Source organism: Anser cygnoides, chromosome 1 (assembly GCF_040182565.1).
Source record: "Anser cygnoides isolate HZ-2024a breed goose chromosome 1, Taihu_goose_T2T_genome, whole genome shotgun sequence".
Lineage (NCBI taxonomy): Eukaryota > Metazoa > Chordata > Aves > Anseriformes > Anatidae > Anser > Anser cygnoides.
The window spans coordinates 88323791-88346219 of NC_089873.1; the positions used below are offsets into that span (position 1 = coordinate 88323791).

The 22429-nt window shown below is 40.4% G+C and overlaps 1 protein-coding gene across 15 annotated transcripts in view; it reads left to right on the plus strand.

Moving 5' to 3' along the window:
* The first annotated feature begins 12871 nt into the window (after positions 1-12871).
* Positions 12872-22429, plus strand: part of GABRR3 (gamma-aminobutyric acid type A receptor subunit rho3) — a 36236-nt gene continuing 26678 nt past the window's right edge. For 2 of the 15 annotated variants that reach the window (XM_067001902.1, XM_067001913.1), the window contains exons 1-5: positions 12872-13565; positions 15039-15201; positions 17658-17737; positions 18261-18352; positions 18944-19447. In XM_067001902.1, coding sequence (XP_066858003.1) covers positions 19320-19447 — 128 coding nt within the window. In that variant the 5' untranslated portion in view covers positions 12872-13565; positions 15039-15201; positions 17658-17737; positions 18261-18352; positions 18944-19319. Of the gene's footprint in view, positions 13566-15038; positions 15202-16334; positions 17079-17657; positions 17738-17877; positions 17934-18260; positions 18353-18943; positions 19448-22429 lie in introns of those variants that run through there. The other 13 variants (XM_048071616.2, XM_067001868.1, XM_067001853.1 and 10 more) reach the window with 13 other exon arrangements.

Genomic DNA, 22429 nt, shown 5'->3' on the forward strand with positions numbered 1-22429 from the left:
GTGATTAACTTGGAAATAAACAAGGTTTACTTCATTAAATACATGATTCAATATAACATTTAATGTAATTAAATACTGTTCAGAAAGAATCCAGAGCTTGCCTTAGTTAAACAAGAAGAAATACAAAATAATTGTCAACTTAAGTGCAAATGGAAAAAGCTGTCTGTTTTGTGATCTTAGAATATTTTAATATGTTACCTACTGATGCACTGTGTATAATACAGTGTTCAAGTACATAAATTTTTCCTGTCTTTGCTGAACTGAGAAGAAATCTAGTAAGTATTGGAGTTTGTTTTGTTTTATTTTTTTTTGGTGTGTTGTGTTAAATGTGAATCACTTAGAGCTGGGAGAGAGATGGGTCTTTAAAGTGGGAGCTAGGAAAGAGCTGAGAAACTATTTGGGTCAAGGACAGAGGGTTGTGTCCTGTTTAGGAGAACTGGTAACTAAATCATAGAATCACAGAGTGATTTGGGTTGGAAGGGACCTTAAGGATCATCCAGTTCCAACTTCCCTGCCATGGGCAGGGATGCCACCCACTAGACCAAGTTGCCCAAGGCCCCATCCAACCTGGCCTTGAGCACCTCCAGGGATGGGGCATCCACAGCTTCTCTGGGCAAAGAGAACCTGGTGAGGAAGGGGAGAGCACAAGGGTTGTGCCTTTGGGATATGGAAGCTGTGTGGTTAAGAATAAGGCAGAAGGAATGCAAATATATTTTTAGTTGAAATTAGAGCCACCTTTTTAAGTCTAGGGCCAAATTATCCTGGCGCCTCTTATACAACACAACAACTATGCTAGGGACTTACCCTCTCCACCATGACAAACGTGTTCATGATTCTGTGAGAAAGCCCAATGGTGCATTGTTGAATTTGAGTGTTTTTTTGTTTGGTTGGTTTCCCTCCTACTTTTACCAGCTCCAGAAGAAGATCCAGAAGTCTTTTATTGCAAAACCGTATCAGTGGAGAAAGAAACGGTATAATATTATGTTATTTCTAGATTTCCCATGCTGAGGAGCTGTGCAGGAACGTTAATATATCTGTGGGCTGGGAATCCCAGCTTCGAGCACGGTAGCTGTTCAAATGTGATGCAGACGAGCTATTTAGGGCAGTAAGAAGCTGATAGCTGCACAGTTAGTGGCAAGGAATTTGCTGTGTGGCTGAGGGTGAAACCTACAGTGTGTGTGGAACATGCAGAATATTTCTAAGCTCTTTACAAGCAGAAATTCTGAGTGAGTTGCAACCCACTCAGAATAAAGGACATACTGGTACCTGAGGTGAGAGGTTAGAGCATCAGCACAGAGCTGCTTGTGGCTGCTTCTCCACTCAGCAGAGGAATCCTTGTGTTAGCCTGTCTCCACAGACTTTTTCCTCTTACTCAGCTGCTTGTCACTGCTACCAAAGGATGTTTAGAACAGAAATATCCTCTCCAGGAGCTGGGTATAAATGAGATTACAGTTCTCTCTCTCTCAAAAGGGGGTTGACAGCTGTACAGTCTTAGTGCAGCTGTCTTGAATCACAGAATTCCCCAGCAATGATAAAAACCCAGCCTGCTGCCTATAAAAATCACTAGGAAAGTGTTTTTCTTTCTTCTGTTTTTGTTGTTGTTTGTTTAACTTCTGTGTAATTAGAGGATGTATTGCTCAATAGGGAGTGGGGGGACAGAACCTTTCTGGCCATGGTTTCTTTTCTAACTCTAACCCAAAAGACTTTTTCAGCCTTCACTTGGAGAAGTTATGCCTATTTCCTCCGGGCTGAGAAAATCTGATTGCTCTCCAGTGTACATTTGGACAGTGCAGATATTGTTCTCCACCAAAGTGTCCCTTGCTTTTTCTGAGCTAGTGACTAGACATTAATATTGAATTCCTGCTGTCAAATACCTCTTTGTGAAAGGTCAGTGGACAAACATATCCCCATGATTCCAGAAGTGTTCAGCTAGGGCAAGGTAGTTAACGATGTCTTACAGGCTTCCCAAGCCAAATGATTTCAGACTATAGTCCACTTGTACGCTGAGACTGGAGGAAGCTAAAGCTAATTAGAAGGTATTCTGGCAGTCTGCTCACCTTCATTTTTTTGACATCTTTCCAGGTCAGAGTATCCTAATAATAATAATAATAATAATAATAATAGTAATAGTAATAGTAATAATCTTTTCAAAGTGCTTATTTGACTGAACAGATGAACATTATGAATGGTGACTCTTCTACCCTTATGGCAGGTTTGCAACCAGACATGTACCTTCTTTGTGGAATAGTTAATGGATTTAAATGATGTTGGGAAATATGAGAAGCAATCATCTTGTCTGGCTTAATTAGAAAAAAAAAACCAGCAATAAGTCTAAGCACTGAGTTACGTAATCTGTTTCCTGACTGATCTGTTGAGCAACTTAAACGGAGGGAGGGAAAGCAGTGTAAAAGCTGAATTCTCTCTTGAATTTTAGCCATCACACCTGGGGAATGGAGTCTTTTTTTATTTGGAAAATAGTGCCTTTAAGTTCTCAGTGAGTCAAAGCAGGACATGAACAGGGAAATAAAGGGGTAGGGATAACTGAGGTTATGAGACATGGTGGGCAGTGGAGCTGTCTGTGATGGGCAGGCAATGCAGAGGATGCAAAGACTGAATCTTTCAGTCCAGTTTTGTGGAGGGCTCCAGTGAGAAAATGCAACAAGGAAATGGTAGGGGAGATGCACGCACTGATGCTGCCGGCAGAAAGAAATAGAAAGGTTCAAAACAGATTCATCAAGTCAGAGTAGTCTGTGAAGCAAACAGGATAAAAAGAGCGATCATTGACAGCCAGGGGAGGAAATGTGGCAGAACAATCGGGTAAAGCACCAATAGAAATGTCTCCTTTAACTTAGCAGGGAGAGAGTCTCCGGTGAAGTACACTGGAGGAAAACCAGCAAGAGAGCTGTCAGAGAAGACAAGGTCCCATGAACAGACAGCTTGCCTGAGACCTGTGGAGGCAGCTTGAAGAGATGATCAATTTTGTTGTCATGGAGGCACCAGCTAATTTACTGAAAGTCAGAAAGGTATAGAGGGAGGAAATGCAATTTTTCCAAGAAGACAAATTGGTTGAAAATAATGAGGAGAACACTAGGATGTGAAAAGCAAAGGAAATGAAGGGATGGATTAAAGGGAGTAAAAAATGGGTTACTTTCTCTTGAGGTGTTGCAAAGACCAAGCTCTTAGCACAACTGACATCTCTCATAGAAAATAAAATCTCCTGAAAGCTGGGAGAAACATCTAGAAAATCACAAATTGCTATAAAAAAACTCTTCTACTGGGTTTAAAGAATAACTAGCAATACTGTGATGTGTGGACAACAGGGCGTCCAGACTGTCAGAGGGTTATATTTTACTACCCACCAACTCCCAACTCCAGTGAGACATTCAAGCCTCCATGTACTCTTCACATCAAAAAGCAAAAAACTGTAGTCTTTCATTCTGCGTTGAAAAGAAAAAAATCTGTCTTCTTTTCAGTGATGCTGGTGGGAAGCTCTTAATTAATCAGCCTCTGATTAATCAAGAGCTGCCAACGTCAGTTTCAGGAGTTAAGCACTCCAGCCCAAAGAAGTCATTATTGCCATGAGAGAAGGTACCAAGGATAACAAGTTACTCCTGAAGGGAACATCTCATTCTGTCATATCCTCTAAATCTTTGTTATAGCGCTCCCTTTCATGTGGCTTCTAGCTGAGGTTTGCTTCTTTTTACCTTCTGCTTGTGGCACAGAATTTCTTTTAAGGTCTTGTGGGCGTCCAAATTTGTCAGAAAGTAACATGGACATTATATATAAATATATATATATATATGGGGCCTTTACTCTTTCAAGAAAGAAAGACAGAGAGAAAATTGAAGCATTACCTTTCAGCTTCATTTGCCTCACTGCAGCTAATAACAATGGTACTAAGAGGACACAAAGTGTTAACTGCAGATATGTAAAAATCCTTAGATAGTGGAAAAAGAGGGCCAATAACAGAGATGCCAGACTTTCAGTTTCACCATCTTCATTTCCCTTGATAACTTCTCCTCTTCAGAAAGGAACATTCTCCTCTCCAGAGTGACTGTAGCTTCCGCAATTCCTGAGGGGCTGCTTCATAGCCAGAGCGTTCCCCTTTGCAGTTTAAGGGTGTTCCCCCACAGCCCACATCTGCCTGGCCTGTCGATCTTGTTCCTTTTCCCTGCTGGTTTGGGAGCTGCCTTGACTGCAGCAAAGGCTGTGACTGCAGCAAGGAGGTAGGAGTGCGGAACGGCAGTACCTCCCATAGCTTTTCAGAGGCTCAGAAGGATTTGTCACTCGTGCACACAAACATGTGACAGAAACATATGGCTAGGAATGAGCAATAGCTTCCTACGCTCGCTCACACTGGAGCTGGCAGGTCTGCTCGATGGAAGGTACGGAAGAAAGAGTGAGGAGGAAGTAGATTTTTATAAAACCGGGGAATAATTAAAATGTTCTCAAAGGTGATCTGTGCAAAACAGCTGCCAACTCCAACTGCTAGCTTACAGCATTTGTCTCTCTCTCAAATCCTCTGCCTCTCCTAGCCACGCGACCTCACTGTTGCAGGAACCAAGCAGTCATGTGCACAATTCCTCCATTGTGCTGCATCTTGCGTTTGAGCTGGTGATCCTACCATGGTGCTGTGCAGCCTAGTCAATTCTGACTGCCTGCTCTCCAGATGCAGAGTCATCCAGATGCCTGTCATCCTTCTTCTGTGAGTTTTACCCAAATGTTCAGAAATTTCTGAGCCTTGCTGGGCGAGTTATCCCCAGCTGGCAGGGAAAGACAAGAGAGCTCAGGCAACATCCAGGACCAAAACTCCATTCCACTTGCTTGGATTAATCCCTGCTCTCCTTACCCCTGTTTTTATCTCAGGGGATAACAGACTAGTTTACTTTTAGGCCAAGTTTCCTACAAATGCAGAAAATGTTCAGGGCCATTTAAACTGAGATCTATGGGACACAAAGAAAACGCTAGCTAGAAGTCATGGGGAAAGTCCAGGAGCTACCCTTCCAGGAGGGTAGAAGAAGCCTCATTTGTGGCTGCTACCCTAAAGTGGTCCTTCAGAGCAGTGGCTGGGCAGGCTATTTACACCATTGCCTCTTTGCATCTCTGTAAACCAATGCCCTCTTTGTACAGTGTTGATGGTAAATGAAGGTCTGATGCTCCATGCATGTGAAATGTGAAGGTAACAGGCAAGATTCATACAATCCCTTTATAACCTTATTAGGATTATTAGGTTACTAGGATGTAGCTTCTTCTCCCTCCTGCTGTGATGTTGAACAGAGAGTTATTGAAATAAAGTTGTTTTCAAAATAAACTGGTATTTCAGGGATTTTATGCACTCTCAACTCCTGGGTCTACCACGTCTGAAGAGACCGCATTCAGATGACTCTCGTGCCGTGTCCCCTTGAGTCTGCTGATTCTCCAGCACTGTGCATACCAGATATCAACTTGACTGTCTTGGTCTGAGGAACCACCATGCCAACATAAGGAAAGAAAACAATAAATAGAGTTAAAAACAAAAACAAAACAAACAACAACAAAACAAACAACAACAACAAAAAAAACCACAACAGGATAAACAAGAATGCAGTCAAAATTAAGGCTAGCAATTAGACAATAAGCTTTTTAGGCTGTTTTATTTAATCTTACTGATTTGGACTTTGAATTCCCGAGTACACTTATTTAAAACTTCAAACTCCAGTTTCATGTTCTGCATTTGTTGTCTATAGTCTGTTCTTGGAGGGTATTCTGTACTGACTCTTTATAAGGACGATTATATGCCAGCCTGTTCTAAATAGCATGTGAAGTGATGAGTTTCAACACTGATAAAAGAAGAGGAATTCATACCTGCAAGACCACTAGGTAAGGTGGGCTGGGCTTACAAAGAAATGTACCATTGCATTTATATCACTAATTAAAAGCTACAATAGCACAAAGTTTCCACTTAAACATAAGGAAATAAAAGTTATGGAGAAGATATTCTGGGCAATATTGAAAGGCAGTTAAAGAACAAAGCAATTATCAGGCAAAGTCAAAGAGGGTTCATGAAGGGAAAGTCCTGCCTTACTAATTTGATCTCCATGTACAACAAGGTCACTTGCTTGGTGGATGAAGGGAAGGCCCTGGATGTAATTTTTTCCAGATTTTAGTAATGCCTTTGATACTGTCCCTCAAGGTACCCTTCTGGACAAGTTGTCCAGCTGTGAGATAAACAGGTTCACACTATGCTGGGTGATGATCTGGCTCAATGGTAGAGCTCAAAGGGCTGTAGTAAATGGAGGTATATCTGTCTGGCAGATGGTCACCAGGGGTGAGGGTGGTCAAACACTGTAACAGGCTTCCTAGAGAGGTGGTTGATGCCCCATGCCTGTCAGCGTTCAAGGGGCATCCAGGTAATGCCCTCAATAACATGCTTTAGCTTTTGGCTAGCCCTGAAGTGGTCAAGCAGTTGGACTTGATGATCTTTGTAGGTCCCCCCCTTAAAAAACACTGGACCCTGGGACCTTGCACTGGAAATTTAAATGTTGGTTTTGGGGTGCTTGAGTGACCCTTAAATCTGAAAGGCTCTAGTAAATTGTGTCCCAGACTTGTCAAAGCTCAATAAGTATGCTGTTTTCGTAACTTCAAGAAATCCCACAGAGCTGGTGGAGAAATTGTATCTTGGCTTCAGGCAAGACTGAGTTTAAGAAAAAACTCTGAATGAAACATGGATTCTTCTGCTTTTCAGAATAACCATCAAGAGAATTTTGGCTTTTTGGAGACATGTAACCCTGACCATACTTCGCAGATGAGCAGATAGCTCTGGAGGACCAGCACCACTTTATCTGAGATGAGTAACATAAGAAAAAAATGTTGTTTTTTTTGGTGGGAGTTTATTCAACAACTCTTTTCATGGTGAAACCCCTTCATTCCAAGTTCTTCTGAGAATAGACTCAGCCCAGTTCAGACTCCAGAAAAGGCTTCTCCTTTGCGAGGAAGAATGTGTTTTCTGTCTTTAAATATAAGTAAAAGTGTCTTTCTGTAACACTCTTTTTAATGTTGCTTGAGGTATAAAATGAGATATAAGTAGAAATTTAATTAATTTCTCTCTTGGTATTAGATGGAGGCAAATAGCCATGATGTGTGTTGACTTTAGCTGTGAGCTAAGTTTAAGACATGAACCAGGATCAGAGAAATTGGTTTCCCCTTTTCAGACCACTCTAATGAATGACCAACAATTTTTGCATTGTCCTGTGTCTGTGAGATGCTGGCCCAGGAGCTGCAGCAGCGAGGGCATGGTGAGAGTGGCAAGCAGCTGAACAGCAGCTAATTTCCACTCCTTTGCCTGTGCTGAGCTCTCTTCCGGAGCTGTCAGGTTGTTCCTGGTAACCAGCCTTGCTGACAGCTCACAAAGCTCTGCATTTTGGAGTCTGCAGTATCAAAGTGCCTTTAGGCTGTCAGTCTGTAAGCTGCCAGCAGATCTATAGATGAGCGGACTGCAGGCTTCATAGATCCATAGGCAATGACACGGAGGAAATAACGTGCTGCAGGCAGTGCTATGCTTAGCTCTGCCTGTCAGCTTTAATTTTAGCTCTTTAATTTCCTGTGGCTGCAAATGATGGTGATGGGCTGTGCTATCATTTAAAGACTCTGCCTTATACAACATGTGTTTTGGAACGGAGGCCATAATTTTTTGATATCCATCCTTAGGATCTTGATCTGTTGCTTGACTAAAGTCTTTAGAAACTTTCCTATATTAAATATATATATTCTTATTAAGAAATAAATTTGTATTCAGGAGGTTTTAAGGACCCGAGGAAAATCATTTGCTGTCTTCTATCCAATGGATGTTGTGAGCTATTGCATTTTATCTCTAAAATTTGCTACTAAAGAAAAGAAATAGGAACGGGGCCCGCCGTATTTGATCATACTGGGCATATGCATATAGCTGTTTAGATGAGGTGTGTTTGCATTTGTCCTGTTTCTCCTTACCATGTGTTGATCTACCCACTGAGTTATGTAAAGGGTCTTTTAGAGCATTTTACAGTCCCTCCCTGACCAGAAAGGGTAAAATGGGTTTTTGATGATCCCTTGTTTTTCCTCTGGAATTTTTACATGAATAACAATTACTCTACCTTTCCTTAAAAAAAAAATATAGTGTTTTGACACCCATTAAGCCATGTTCATGAGCTTTTACTTCGCTGTGACTATACATCCTGACCAACTTGAATTTGAACTGCTAGCTGCATCAAGGCGGGAATCACCCCTCTGTCTTGTGTAAGATCTTAGAAACAGAAGTATATTCCAGTGTAATGAAAATGCATTATTTTCAGTGATGACAATACCAATAATAACACTCTCACCTTATCCTGTCATGCACTTGGAAGTGTTTGCTGAGAGTTATAGCCTTTACTTGACTAGCTATGAGCAACAGAAGATGAAAGTGAGAAATTGTCTTATAAAAACACATGGAAAGGTGTGTCCCTAAGAGAAAAATTAAGGCAAGGAGGATTTTCAAAGTGTGAACAAGAGTGTGAATTGTTGCCATTGGGTGTTAAGCTTTATGACTGCTTTTTACATCAATTTGCATACAGCTGCCTTTTCAGGCTGATTCTGAATGACTAGGTGCAATCTTTCTAAACCCTACATTTTCCTCCTGTAGATACAGCTTGGAAACAGAGCATTGCTGATCTAGTGTTTAACAAGGAAAAGTATGCAGCAGTGGTGATAGATCTGCCTACCTCACTGTTGCAGTAGCAGTATTATCTGTATTAATGTACATTTTTATATGGGTTTTATACAGGTTGGAATTAAGGTCTTGCAGGATCAGGGAATTGACATATAGAAGGGATAATAACTCCAGAAACAATGAGCAGGGGAAGTTTGCTCAATTCTTTCAACTATAAATACAATGAAAAAGACAAAGTAGATACGTTAATTTAATTTTGCAGTACAGAAAATAACTTTTCAAACAGCTTTACTTACAAAATGCTGGAAACATTGCAGGCTGAAGAAGGCAGATTTAATAATTGGCCCTGCCTGTTGCACTGAATGTGCTCAAACTCTAACTTTTATACCATCTTTTTCACTATAGCTGAGTACCTTAGTGTGCAGCCTGAAGGGAAGCCTTCTGAAAAGCAGAAAGGAGAGTAATGTTTTTTCAGTAAAGCAATCAGAATCAGTTTATTTTTTTTTCCCTAGCATTTCACAAAACATGATTTCAGAGCCCTGAATTTCTTGCTTCTTGTTCCGTTTCCTCTCAATGCAGTGTGATGAAACTCTTATGATACAAACAGGGATGCTATCACATCACAGTGCAATTTTTTAAAATTCAGTGATGAAAAAAAATCCGTATCACCGTTGGTGGGAAGCTATACCCAACAAGCCATCAGAGCACATAGACGTGGTGTGTTTGTGAAAGGTTAATGGGGCTGGAGCTGCTGTTGGAGGGTGTCTGTAAGTCTGTAAGTCTGGAAGCCTGGGTGTATTCAGAGTCCCTGCACTGGGACTGAGAGATATCTCCTGTCATGGGAGGATCATGCTCTTCCAGCCCGTGAGTTACACAATGGTGTGCACTGATCGCAGCTGCACGTTGTCCGTTATCTGCTGAATGCAGATCCTTTGTTACAGAAAGAAAACAGAGCACAGCAAAACAAACAAGCAAACAAACAAAACACCTCAGCAATATTGGATAGAATTTTACTGCAAGTCTCGCACGCTCTGTCTCCAAGCCTGAGAAACCCAATGCCTTGCTACAGGTTTTAATCAAGTTGGTGCTTATTCACAAAGAGGTGTACATTTTGTGCCACTAAAAATTAACCCAATTCTTGACTAGGACTCAAGGTTGAGTCTTAGCTCACAATTCTGGAAATCTTTCAGCTGTGGTAGGCACGTACATTTCCCCTGTTCATACAGTATTAATCATACTCCTGCCATTGCAAGGTGTCAGAGTATCTCTGCAATTCCCAAACATATTTTTTTTTCTCTCTTCCTGTTCTCCAAGTCCACACACTACAGAGTATAGACTGATTCCCACAGCTATATCTAGCAAGTTTACCACATTCCTTTCTATTGCATTTTCCTGAATGCTGTGGATCTAGAACACACTGTAATGTAAAACTTGGCAAAAGCACGCTCCCTGTAAAACAAAACTATGTTTCTTATTCTTGTTACTGGAAAAGCTTCTAAATGTGATCATTCATGACTAACAAAGTAGAAGTCAGGCAAAACAGTGTGTTTGCTATTTAAAATCATCTACCTTCAAGTCATCCTGAATTTTTGCACTTGACAACTTTTGAAGTCTGGGGGAAAAATACCTATGACATTATTTCCCAAATTATTTCTACATCAAGTAATCTGTGGTGTTTATTTCCACTACATATTTGACACTCCTGCTAAAATTTGTGATAGACGAAGGCCATTGCTGAGGTTCTATGAATGCCTTGCGCTAAGGTGATCAGATTAAAAGTCGAAAAAAGAATGTGGGATATAAGGAGCCTCTTCCCATTCTTAAAATGTGTTACAGTCGTGCCACCTGCATCAAGTCACAGAAGTCAGTGCAGATGGCACATTACCTGGCAGGGGCCATATGACAGTAGGACACACCATCTGGGTGGACTTATACAAGGAACCTAATGGCTCAAAAGTGTCTGTGCTGGGGCCTGTATCCCTCTATGTGCAACGTGAACTACAAGATCTCCAACATGAACGATCACCAGTAAATGAAGAACAAAAGAGGGCAGATAAACGACAAAGAACAACAATAAAAGGTGGTGGTGGTGGCAAGTTCAAGGCAAGTATGAGGAGGTATTTATCCGCATGCTGGGCAAGAATGCTGTGGAGCTCCCTGCTGCAGGCTGTTACAGATGCTGGTGCTTTGGATAAGGTCTCTGCAGACAGGAACTTAAGGAGGAACACTATTTCTGAGCAGGCTCCTCCTGTATCTTATCACTAGCTAAAATATTCTTAATCTACATAAGGTAATTAGCATATTAGCAACACTAAATTAGTTTTCTGGGTTTTGTTCATGGAAAGGTCTGCTCTTTTCTTTACTAATGAATTTCTTCGCCTTTTACAAGTATTCTTATTCCCTGTACCAGTCTCACTGAAGCCCATCTGCCCACATACAACTTCAATCTTTTTTGTCATAAATTAAAAGCTGCTACCTTTATTTCAATTCTAAATGACTTCTAATGGTCTTTTGCAGTGCGTAATATACTAAGGTCTAGTAAAGGAATTGAGATCAAATTACAGTCACTGGATCTTATTGCAAAGCGGATGGAAATCAGTTTCTGTAAGAAACGTCAGGGAAGTTGCTCTGGACAAGCTGTGACAGAAGTATCTGCTAAAGAAAATCTGCACAGGCTCGTAAGCAGGGCTCCTCTTAGCCAAAGCAGGACATCTGATGAGCCTTACACCCCCTTTTTCCTGTTACTGTTCCAGACTTTTTATCAGTTTATCCATCCCGCAAATTCCCAGCTAAATCTGCCTGCTAGGCTTTGCGTCACGTCGTCCCCTGGATGAGGTGCCTCTCCATTGGGACTACCGAAGAGCCGCCCTTCTGCTCCCAGCCGACTTATTCCGCCTCGTTTTTAATTTCTTCCTCCTCGTGTTGCTCTCGCAGATCGCTGTTGAAGCAGGGCACCCCGCTGTCCCCAGGTCCACACCGCCCATAGGCCGTTAAGAGCCGCCGGAGGCCATTTTGTCTCCCGGCTCCGGGCGGGGAGCGGCGCTGCCACCTTGCGGCCGCTGGCAGGCAGCAACCGCCATCTTGCTGCCGGCCCGCCGTATTCTTAAAAGTTGTATTTTTAATAAAAAGATGGCACGTGGCATAGCCAGGACACCCGTGTTGCAGATCACAGCCCAGACGTTTACATGGAGTTATCTTTATGTTAGCAGTGAAACAACGAACAGGAGAGCTAGAGCTAGGGAAAGACCTCAGAAACCCGATTAGATTCAATGCACATCCTTGTTGGTTTCACCTGTCAGTTGCAGGCAGCAGAAAGGGTGAAGTTTTATCTCCTCTCATTGCCATCTTGGTTATTTCTACCTTCATGTCAGGATTTTTTTTTCAAAGTTACGAGAAGGAGCTGTTCTTAGCCGGAACAAAGATTTTCATGCATAGAACAAATTTCACACCACCCTTCACTGCTGTTGTCCATCACTTAACATCTCTCTCCTTCAAGGTTTTCTTAATACACAAGTGTTAAAGGAGTGTGTGAGAGAGAAATGGAAGAAACCCAACAGTAGCATTACCTGTAAATTTTCCATGGAAATAGCCTGGTTGTACACTTAGGTGCATCCTCTTGGATCTATTGTTTATGCAACACACCATGATCAAGTTACTTGTTTTTAACAGCTGCTTCATTTCAAATGCTGCTCATTTCTTCTGCAGGGTGGACTGGTCAAAGAATTGGCACAGACACATACAGAAATGAAGTATGTTGAAAATAACATTTTTTTTTTTAATTCATTGCTTAGAGATGTGAATTGTATGAATATATATATTTTTGTTGATTTATAAATACATTCTTTTGGCAGCCACTGGGAAAACAGAAATTGCCAAACCCTGAAAAAACTAAATATGGGTACCCCCTATCAAGTGTTGAGATAAGTATATAAAACTTATATATGTATTTACTTAAGAATATGATTTGGTTAGTTAAAACTAGCTTCCCAGTTTGAAATGAGCACCTGCTCTGTGATGTGAACATATGTTTCTCTGGAAGTTATCAATGGGAAAGAAAAGCCTGGAAAACAGCCACACCGAATTGTGCCTGATGGCTTCTGAAGCTGTTTTATGTCCAATAGAGATCAGACTTTAATCAATAAATCTGTCTCTGTTTTGATTGTAAATCAAAAAAGTTTGTAGTGCTAAAGCTCAAAGGCACATATTTCCAATCGTTCAACAGTTTTTTTCTCCTCATGTTCACAGGTGACAGAAAAAGGAGATTAGCAGAGATGCAACACATCTCAGAAATTACTTCCCATCTGAGATATTGTTAACTCCCGGACAGCAAACTGGGCTTGTTCTGATATCCCTTTTGTAGAAGGTTCTTAATGAACATCAGGGTGGCAGCAAGAGAAGGGTAAACACAGTTGCTGAATTGTTTTGTTTAGGTCTGTGGAGGGAAATGAGCCAAAAGAGCCTCAAATAGCAGTTAGGACTAACTGGTGAGCACTGCTGAGAGACAGTGATATTTGCCAAACTGCCAAGGCAGAAAGAAAGAAAGAAAGAAAATTGACGCAGTCTATATTGCTTTCATATTGAAGCACTGTGTTCAGGCCATACAGATGGCAAACTAGCTTCCTTCTTGGGGATACACCATACTGTTGCAAGCCCTTGTTTTCTGTGAGTTGCTCAGGCTTATGGGTCATCCCCTTTCTCTTCCCTCACTAGTGAAAGGCACTAAGATTTTTAAAGAAATGTATCCTACAGACACAAAGAAGCAAACCCTGGAAACTCCTCCTGGGATGAGATGGACGTGAATGCAGGAGCACGGTAGCTGTATCCAGTGCCTGTGATCAACATGAGATAGTGGAAAGGCAAAACGGTTAAGTTATTGCCTTGTTTTCTGCCACGGAAAACAGTGAGTTTATAAGCATAAATCTAGGATGAATGTGTCTGCCTGTTTTTTCCAGAGATATCCCTCAAGACACAGATTGTTCCTTAACAGGAGGCAGTAAAACTGATTATTTTACTTTCCAAATTGCTGGTGTAGAAGCTAAGTAAAAGGATTTAGGGATTAATTTAATTAAATGATTAGTCTGTCAAGGGCAAAATGGCAAAGGGGAAAGAATCCTCAGTTTAGAGGCTGTATAAATAGGGAATGTGAGGAATCAGAGACGTTCAGGCAATTGTTTAGTTATCCTTTACTTTTTAATGAACTGCACTTTTTCTTAATGAGCCATAAGAACTGGATGCTCACTGATGAGAAGAAAAAGCAGAGTGCTGAAGTTAAATTTGATTTCTAGGATTTTGATCTCTCATCAGCATTTCCTGCTGACTTGGCTGTGTACAGTTTTCAGAGTACTGATTTTAAGATGGATTGACCACCCAGATGCCAGTGAAGCCAACTGGAAGCCAAATATTTTGTATTTCTCTCAGTGGCTTCTGAGTTAATGTCATTTCCCAATAGTAATTCTAGAGTTTAGATTGCAGATTTGAGTTTTAGCTTTGCTATTTATGGGAGTGTTTGAGGGTTTGGAATAGTGACACCAGGTCTGTGGCTAGAGGAGGTGTCAGAACAGAGAAGTTCTTGCAAAAATGTGCTTAAGGCTGTATTTTCAATGTCCCAAAGCAGCTGTGAGGTGAGCTGAACTTCACAGGATGTCAGAACCACAGACCAGACTCCTGGGCTCAATGTGGATCCATGTGATATAGATGTGTAGAGTGTATCTGGTGACTGTGCATTTACAGTTTGGTTTACTTTGCTGTAGGCTTTGTCTGGTGCCAGGAATGCTCCCTGTGATGATATGAGAATTTCACAGAGAGTGAAATATTAAAACATATGAAACAATAAGTCTAGAACCATAATTTCACTGGAAATTTGTATGCAAAAAAATTATATCACATTAAAGGGAAAAGGAAAACCAGTAGCACTTTCTTTTTACAGTAAAAATAAATAATCATTGGAAAATACTATGTGCTTTCTTCAGCATTGTTACTATTAATACTATTTTTCATATCACCTAACAGAAATTAAGGGTACAGTTTCATGGTTGGCTTAAGCCAGCCTAGCTGTATGTCACCACGGAAGGGGCAGATTCTCCCTGCCACGCTGCTGCCCGCTCCTTGAAGAAACCAGCTGAGCAGCTGCTGCTGGTGACGCAAGACTAGCTTGTGCTAGTGCCAGGCCAGTGTGCTGCAGGGATGGACAGAGGGCAGAGTTTCACCAGTAGCCTGGTAGTTCTGTCTAAGCTGGTTGTAAAACCATAGAGTTTATCTGAGTAAGCACTGTGCAAATATTTTGCACAGCTGAGCTGTCAGTTTTGCTGGCTTTTGCATGTTTTTTTTTTTGTTGCTGTGTTTTTTTGTTTGTTTTCTTCTGTTTCTTTTTCAGTGCTTTGCAGTCCTTAAGTGTCCAGTTTGTTACCTCAGACTACTTGGGACAGTCATGAATGTTCACTTGCCACCCCTACTAAGAGACTTCATACGAAGCGGAATCATAAGAGCTGGGTCACACTGCAAGGGTTAAGTAAAGCACTTCATCCATTTTGAGCTCTGTAAGCTGGATTCGTAATGCTCAGTCTCTGCTTTCCTCTCACTTCATCTTGTTAGGAAATGTGAATAGGCACCTTATTCTAGTGAGTTGGTTCATCACCTGTGTTGATATAAACAGGACAGAGTATCCTTAATTCTGACTTTTGTATTTTTGCAAGTGACTTCAATATAAATGGTAAGCTGTATGTGCTGGGCCTGTTACCATAGAAAAGCAAAACGCTGCTTATTCTTGCACTGCAGTATTTCATACACACTCACACAGCCACTGCTCTGGGTAACCTGTTTTCTATGATTTGCTAGTTGTATGGGATACCCTCTATCCCTTCTACTTTATATAACATGTATTAGAAACATGCATCTTTCAGAAGATTCTTAAGAATGCTTTTTTCCTTGTTTCATTCTCTGATTAAGAGAATCAAAAATATATTCCAGGTAAACCTACACCCTTTGTTCGACATTGCATTTCTTCTCCATCTTGCGCAGCAAATTTGCAGGTTTTTAGTACTAATGTGTGGCAGTGTTTCAGCTCCCATTGTTTAAAGTAGACTTAAGATGTGCTCAGATTTTCTGAAAAATGCAGGCCTCTGAAATGTCTCTGCATCCTTGGCATTCTTCTGCTCTCGTTTTTATAATAGCTGTTGTCAATTTGCTCTGTTTTGTGATTTGCAGTGGAGAGGGGTCTGTAGTTCCAAACTGAAGTTACCTGAAACTGTGTATTATTTTGTTTATTAAAGGGGAGGCATCTAATTTTCTGATATTAGGTGGTGTACTTACCTTTGTTTCTTTTGCTTGGTTGTTTGTAAACTGTTCTAATAAGCTCATGCACTATAACCACATACTGGATTTGTCCTTGAAAGAAGCGTTGTAAGCATTTCATGGGCTACAGAGAAAGGATAACTTTAAAGAAATATTTTAATGGTAGCAAAGAGACAATGTTTTAACTGTGTTTAAACACAAGGAGCTGTTAACGACTTGTCCGAAACAAGCAAAGTATTTTTTCTTCTGCAAAAAAAAATCCTTTCAGAATTGATTACTGATAAATGCATTGGAGATTAACCTGTTTTCTTAATGTTAATTTATAATGTTATTATAATCTGTTCTGTGTAATGCTCTCTTACCCAGAGGAAATTAAAACAGCTCTAGTATGAAGAAACCCTGTTGCTGTGGGTGACATCTAGTTGCCCTCACTGATATTACACAGCCATTACTGGAAGTGTTCACCATTTCATGCTGCAGGAGTCCCTCCCAAGGACTTCATGTGTGGGGGATAGACAGAATTAATTTCTGGGAATATTCCATAGCTAAAGACAGAAAAATAGTACTAAGATTTGCAGTGCGCTTGCTCAAGGCTCCTCAAGGTAATATTTAGTGTTACGATACCAGTGATGTGGAGGTGGTGGAATATGCTAGTGTGTCTAGCCCTCAGTTTTGACTAAAGCAGAAACAGTGAAAGGAACACTGAGCATGCTTTGGAAATCCTCCATGGAGTACTTCTTTCAGCACCACAGCTTAGTGGTGAACTTCATGCTCCAGCCAGGAATAACAAACAGCAGGGTACTGATATCTGAATGAAAACATCAGTTACCTCTTTCTGTTAAAGACTCCCCTCTTGGCTGATGTACCTTCTGGAGGAAGGGACATCCATATGCAGCTTAGCCAGGAGCAGGCAGTCATTCTGCAAAGCCAAGTCATTTGTCTTTGCTCTATCCCCGGAGCAGGGGCTCTAAGCACTCCATTTTCCAGCCAAAGTAATTACACAAAGTAATATTTTCCTGTTTTTAATGGACTCTTTTGACTTCCTCAAAGAAAGCACACAAAGTCAACACATCTACGCATCAGTGTGATGTGATCTAGCCTCGGGTTCCTTTCAAGGAGCTTGGTGAGTAACCTCTCCTTCCCTTCTATCCTCCTTAGTGAGGATAATAGCTACCAGTTTCAGATAAGGGTGATGTTAACCTCTACAATATAGCTTTCTCCAAAGTCTCTGGAAACAATGTGGATGATTACTATTAGCAGGGAACACGGTGTGTACATGTAGTTAATTATTTGTAGTTGAGGACAATGGTTGATAATGAGTTAACACTGAGGAGTGTGCAGATAGCTGAACATGCAGAATTGCAGTAACACCTTTGTCACACAGCCTGCAGTGTAGTTAACTCTGTATCCGATCTGCTACTGTTGGGCCTGTGCTTGGGCAGGGAAAGAGGAGGACCCAAAAGGTATTTTCTCTATTGTGATTTAATCAGGTATTCTGATACTTTGATATATGTAGGCTGGATGAGACAAGACAGCTTAACCAAACTGGCTAGGAAACAAGTATTATCTCTACCTGGAATAAATTCTTATTAGAGTTATTATTTATTTTTCCTTTTCCCTCTAAACCATAGTGCGAGTTAATGGAACCTGTTAAAGGTCTTATATACTCTGGCATAATCAAATATATGTTTACCTTCTCCAGAAACTCCACCCTAGGAATACACTAAGACCTGCTGGAAACACTATCTGGCTAACCCTGGATCGGTCTGCAAATGATCTTCTGTGAGTTTGTTGAACAGGAAAGGACAAAACCGTGAACAATGTAGAGTGAGAGGGATAATGGGGTTGGAAAGCTTTGATCTAATCTAACACTGTTACATTTTTATACTGATTGGGAAAGGATTTTTTTTTTTCTTTTCCAGTCACAGGAAGATAGCTGTTCAACTCCTAGTGGAAAAAAATCAGCAGGAATTATTTGGTAATCTCCTCCTGGAAATAATTTGCATCTGATAGTTACTTCTTGGGCCAAATAAAGTTAGTTGAGAATCCCAAGGGACTTCTGAGGAGGCAGATGTCTACATCACAAAATGATTATCCGGTTACTCTGTGGTGTTAACAGTCTCAGCTGACAGAATAGTGGGTGTTTTGTGTTGTTTTGTTTTGTTTTTTTCCCTCCTCCCCCTCTATTTGTTTGACTCAGGAAGAAGCCTACTGCTGGGAGACCTGAATTACTTCTACTTTTGTCAGATAGGGGTTGGGGATTTCCATCTCCCTAACTTTCAATCTCATCTCTCTCATTTTGTAGATAAAGAAAAATAAACACATGCTGTCAATTTTGGAAATTACTGAACTTGCTGATGGTTTTAAAAGGATAAATTGATTGTGTCAGCTAAGAAGGTGTGTCCAGTATTGCCCAGTTTGAAGTCCACAAGAAATCTTACCACTTTTAATAGAAGCTGGCAGTCTTAAGTTATCTCTTAAGCAACATTTTGTTAATATTTTGCAATTCAATCTGCCATTGAACAGGCAGGGCAGTCTAAACAAAATCAAGACAACATTAGGGGTGGTAGATATTAGATGTGCACATGCCTTGTATATTTAGGATAAATTAAATTATTATTATGCTGCAGAGCTTAGAAAAAAAAAAAAAAGATTGTCAGTATTTCCAAATGTTAATGGGGAGTATTGAAACAAGACTTCATTTGTAGGCTGGACTTGTTTCATGGCATTATGCTTTCTGTATCTACAGACAAAATGCTTTCTACTGCAGATCACAGAATCCGAAATGATCTTAATGGTTGGGAAGACAATGCAATGTAGCCAGTTAATGAAAGAGCGTGATCTGTACAGAAAATTATTTTGAGCAGATACACACACACATAGAAAGAAAGATTAATTTAGAGACATTTGTCATTAAAGCAGATTTTTGTATGGTTTTCTGTGGGATTTAAGGGGGATTAAATGTTTGACATCACTTTGCCTGCACAGGCTATGTTGTTGAAGAGGTTACTGAGTGAGTGATGGAGAACTCAAATATGCGCCTATGCTGAAAGAGTGGAAGCAATGGATCAGACTGTAACCTGGCAAAAAAATTTGCTCTATCTACTATATTTCTAAAAGTAAGGTGCTTCTGGTTTGACAACAGATGCCACAGGAATGTAGAGCTTAAGGAATTTTAATGATTTGCCAAAATATGAGGGGAACTCAGAGAGGGCATTGGAGCTGGGATGCCTATGTCTTCTGTCTTCAGTGATGCCTTGCTTCACATGCATCCTTTGTGTGATATGCTGTTTCTAAACAGTAAAAGCACTAAAAAGTCAGCAAAGTGGATTGGCTGATCAGGTGCATTTCTCTTTTGGAAGAGATGGTCCTGGTCATGAAGCTTCTGCTCCTCACCTGCCTGTGGCCAACAGCAGTGCTACACAGCTCTCAAAGTCAGCATCACCATCGTCATCATCGGCAACAATTCTCATTCTTAAGAAAGCATAACAGGTAAGCAATACATTCTCTCTGTCTGTGTTCCTCTGATAAACTTTGTGCTGTCTGTCAGCAACCTTTTGATGCACCCTATTTGTTCACTGTCCTGTTTTGCCAGTTTCTGAATATATGCTATGCATAATACATGTATAGGGTGTTCCCAAAAGAGAAATGGTAAACTATTAATTGACAGAGCTTTTTCATAATTAGACATTACATAATGTGATTTCATGTATGCTTCATGTATACACAGGCATGTACACACTCACACCCCCAAACAACTCTTTTAAATTGTGTGATATCAGACTACTATTGTGATGAACTGAGTATTTTTGTCCTCACTTCCCTTACAACAAGTGGAAATGCCTTCCAGAGTTTGATGCTAATGTTTGAAAGTGACTTCCATTAACTAAACAGCAGAGTAGCTACACTGTTAAGATGCAGAAGACATTTTTATGGCACTAAATGAGGTGAATTGTACTTTATTTTTAGTGATGACACAGCGTGCTCCCATTCTGGAATACGCCTATGCTTTCAGACGTTGGAAGGGAAATTGTTCACAGTCTTTCCAATCAAGTAATTTGTTTAAAAGGAATAGTGATACAAAGCTTTTTGTATAAATTTCTATGCAAAGTGTTTGTGCTTTTTCCCACAAATGCAATTTCACATCTTCCATGTGAGGCCTCTGAATGTGTTTTGAGATCAATCTCATAACATGTAAACAGACCACTGACTACCTGTGATAATTCAGGTAAAATCTCTCTTTGTTGGGAGGTAGGAAACAGTGTAATAAGTAGCTCTATTTAAGGAAGGAGAAGAGGTGCAATGGTTAAACTTTTTCCTGTCCTTGATGCCCTATTAAAATGGGCAGAGGAGCTCATTGTTTTTTCATACTAATCACCTATTGAGAAAAAGTGACATAACTGGACTCCTCTGATGTGGTTAAGCTGTTTTTAAAGTTACATGCTTTGTAGCAGGCATACAGCAGCTTTATCTTCTGTATCACTCCTTATGTGATAATCCAGCAGTGACATATCTTTGAGTCCTTACATGTCTTGTTAAAATCATGGTTAAGCAACTCAAGGCAAGAGAAAATATCCCAGTGACACAATGGAAGTGCCTGGAGATGCTATATAGCTCAGTATTTCTGGATTTCACCTCAAGGTCATAGGATCAAGTTTAGTCTAAGCCAAAAGCTCATGAAAAGAATGCCTACTCAGCAGACTGTTTGAAACACTGATAATTTTAGAGTGAATGCTAGTGCATGATTATTTGTAACAATAAAACAAAATAAACAGAACGAGAACTAATGTCAAAATAAGGTATAATATGTTGCTTTACTAGTCTCAGGAAGCAACTGAGAATCAAATGGAAACAGAATAAAATAACTCCTTAGTGCTGTAGGGGTAAAGAAGGTCTGCGTTAAGCTGAGCTAATACATTTTTGCTAGTGGTAAAAGGGAAACGTATGCTAATATTTGCATTTATCCCGTTCTGCAATAGCTGGACATTGCTGACCTCTTGCCACTGGATGACGGTAACTATATTAGCACAGTATCCTCTACATCTTCATAGGTCTTTACTAATACCTACAAATGGATCCTTAGGACAGGCCTGTGAGACAGGCAGAAGAAATGTGTTAACAGAATAGAAACCAGGAAGAATGGCAGCACCGTGTTCTCAGCTAACACTGAATAGGGTAGCAGTTTTCTTTATACAAGGCAAAGCCTTCCATATCTTCATTTCCTAGGCCCTTGTGATTTAAAATTTGGAACTGGGAAGAAGACTGCAGAATCTGAGCCACAGAAGATCCCAAAGCTTAACAGCTGCAAATCAGCTTTTCTGTGGAAAGGATCCAAATACGTTTAATTTCTCTTTGTTTGATTCACACTCTGGTTTTATTTCTAAAGGCAGCATTATCCTCCAGTACATTGCAACAGGGTCTGACTTTCCTCTTTTTCTTTCCGGGGAAAAACCTTTCAGCCAGCCCTAGAGTTATTAGGGACACAGCTGACAGATGGCCTTGGTTAAATGGGTGGCCTTTTAGAAAGAATCCCATGTGAAAATGTTACTTAACCTACAAGTTCCACTGGTTTAATAGAGTAACCCAATTCTCCCTCCAAAGCTATTTGTCTGCATTCTCTTGTAAAGAAGATTTTAAAGCATTAACCAAAAGTACATGAGAAAGAGATTATTCTCATGGTCCATTTCCTAAAGCAAAGAACAAAGCATTTGACTATCCAAATAGTAGGCATTTTGACAGTGCATGTTGCTGATGTTACTGAACTCTTGGAAATGGAGAGAGAGAGAGAGACTGTACAGTTTCGATGCTTACTTTTTTTCTGGGTTTCAAAATTTGATGTGTGTTTGTTTCAGAGATCACACAGTTGTATAGCTCCACATAACCTCCTGGGATTAAGATTTCCATAGTTCTTCATTTTGTTTTCCTTCGATTTGATAGTAGCTAGAGTATCTCAGGGACATAGCACTGGAAATAAACTTATGGCCGTTAAATTTAGGGTCTTTCATGGTATTCTTTTCACAAAAGGGTCCTTCAGAGTACCCTTTTCATAAACTCACCTAGTTTCATTTTGAATGTGATGAGATTTTTTTCTCCTCTACTTCCATACTGCAGTAATAAAGGAAGTGTGGTATTTTGGATACTAAATTAGTGTAACAGAAAACAAAGCCACTCCTACCTGTCCTTCCTGAGATGTGAGTTTAAGATTTTTTCAAAGTCTTTGACTTTCTCATGAGCAGCAAAGAGCATTAAAACAGAACAGCTGCAAAGGATCTTACCAAATGTCCATGTATGATAGTGCCCTGTTTCCAACAGTGGCTGTAAGCACAAGTTTGGAAGAATAAGGACAGGGCAAACATAAAAGTTATTTTCCACTAATAGTCCCCCATCCTGCAGTCATCATATTTTCCTCAGAAACTTCCTGAGTTTGATGTAATTTCTGCAGATTTAGTGACTTTCTGTGGATTTCTTTTCCAT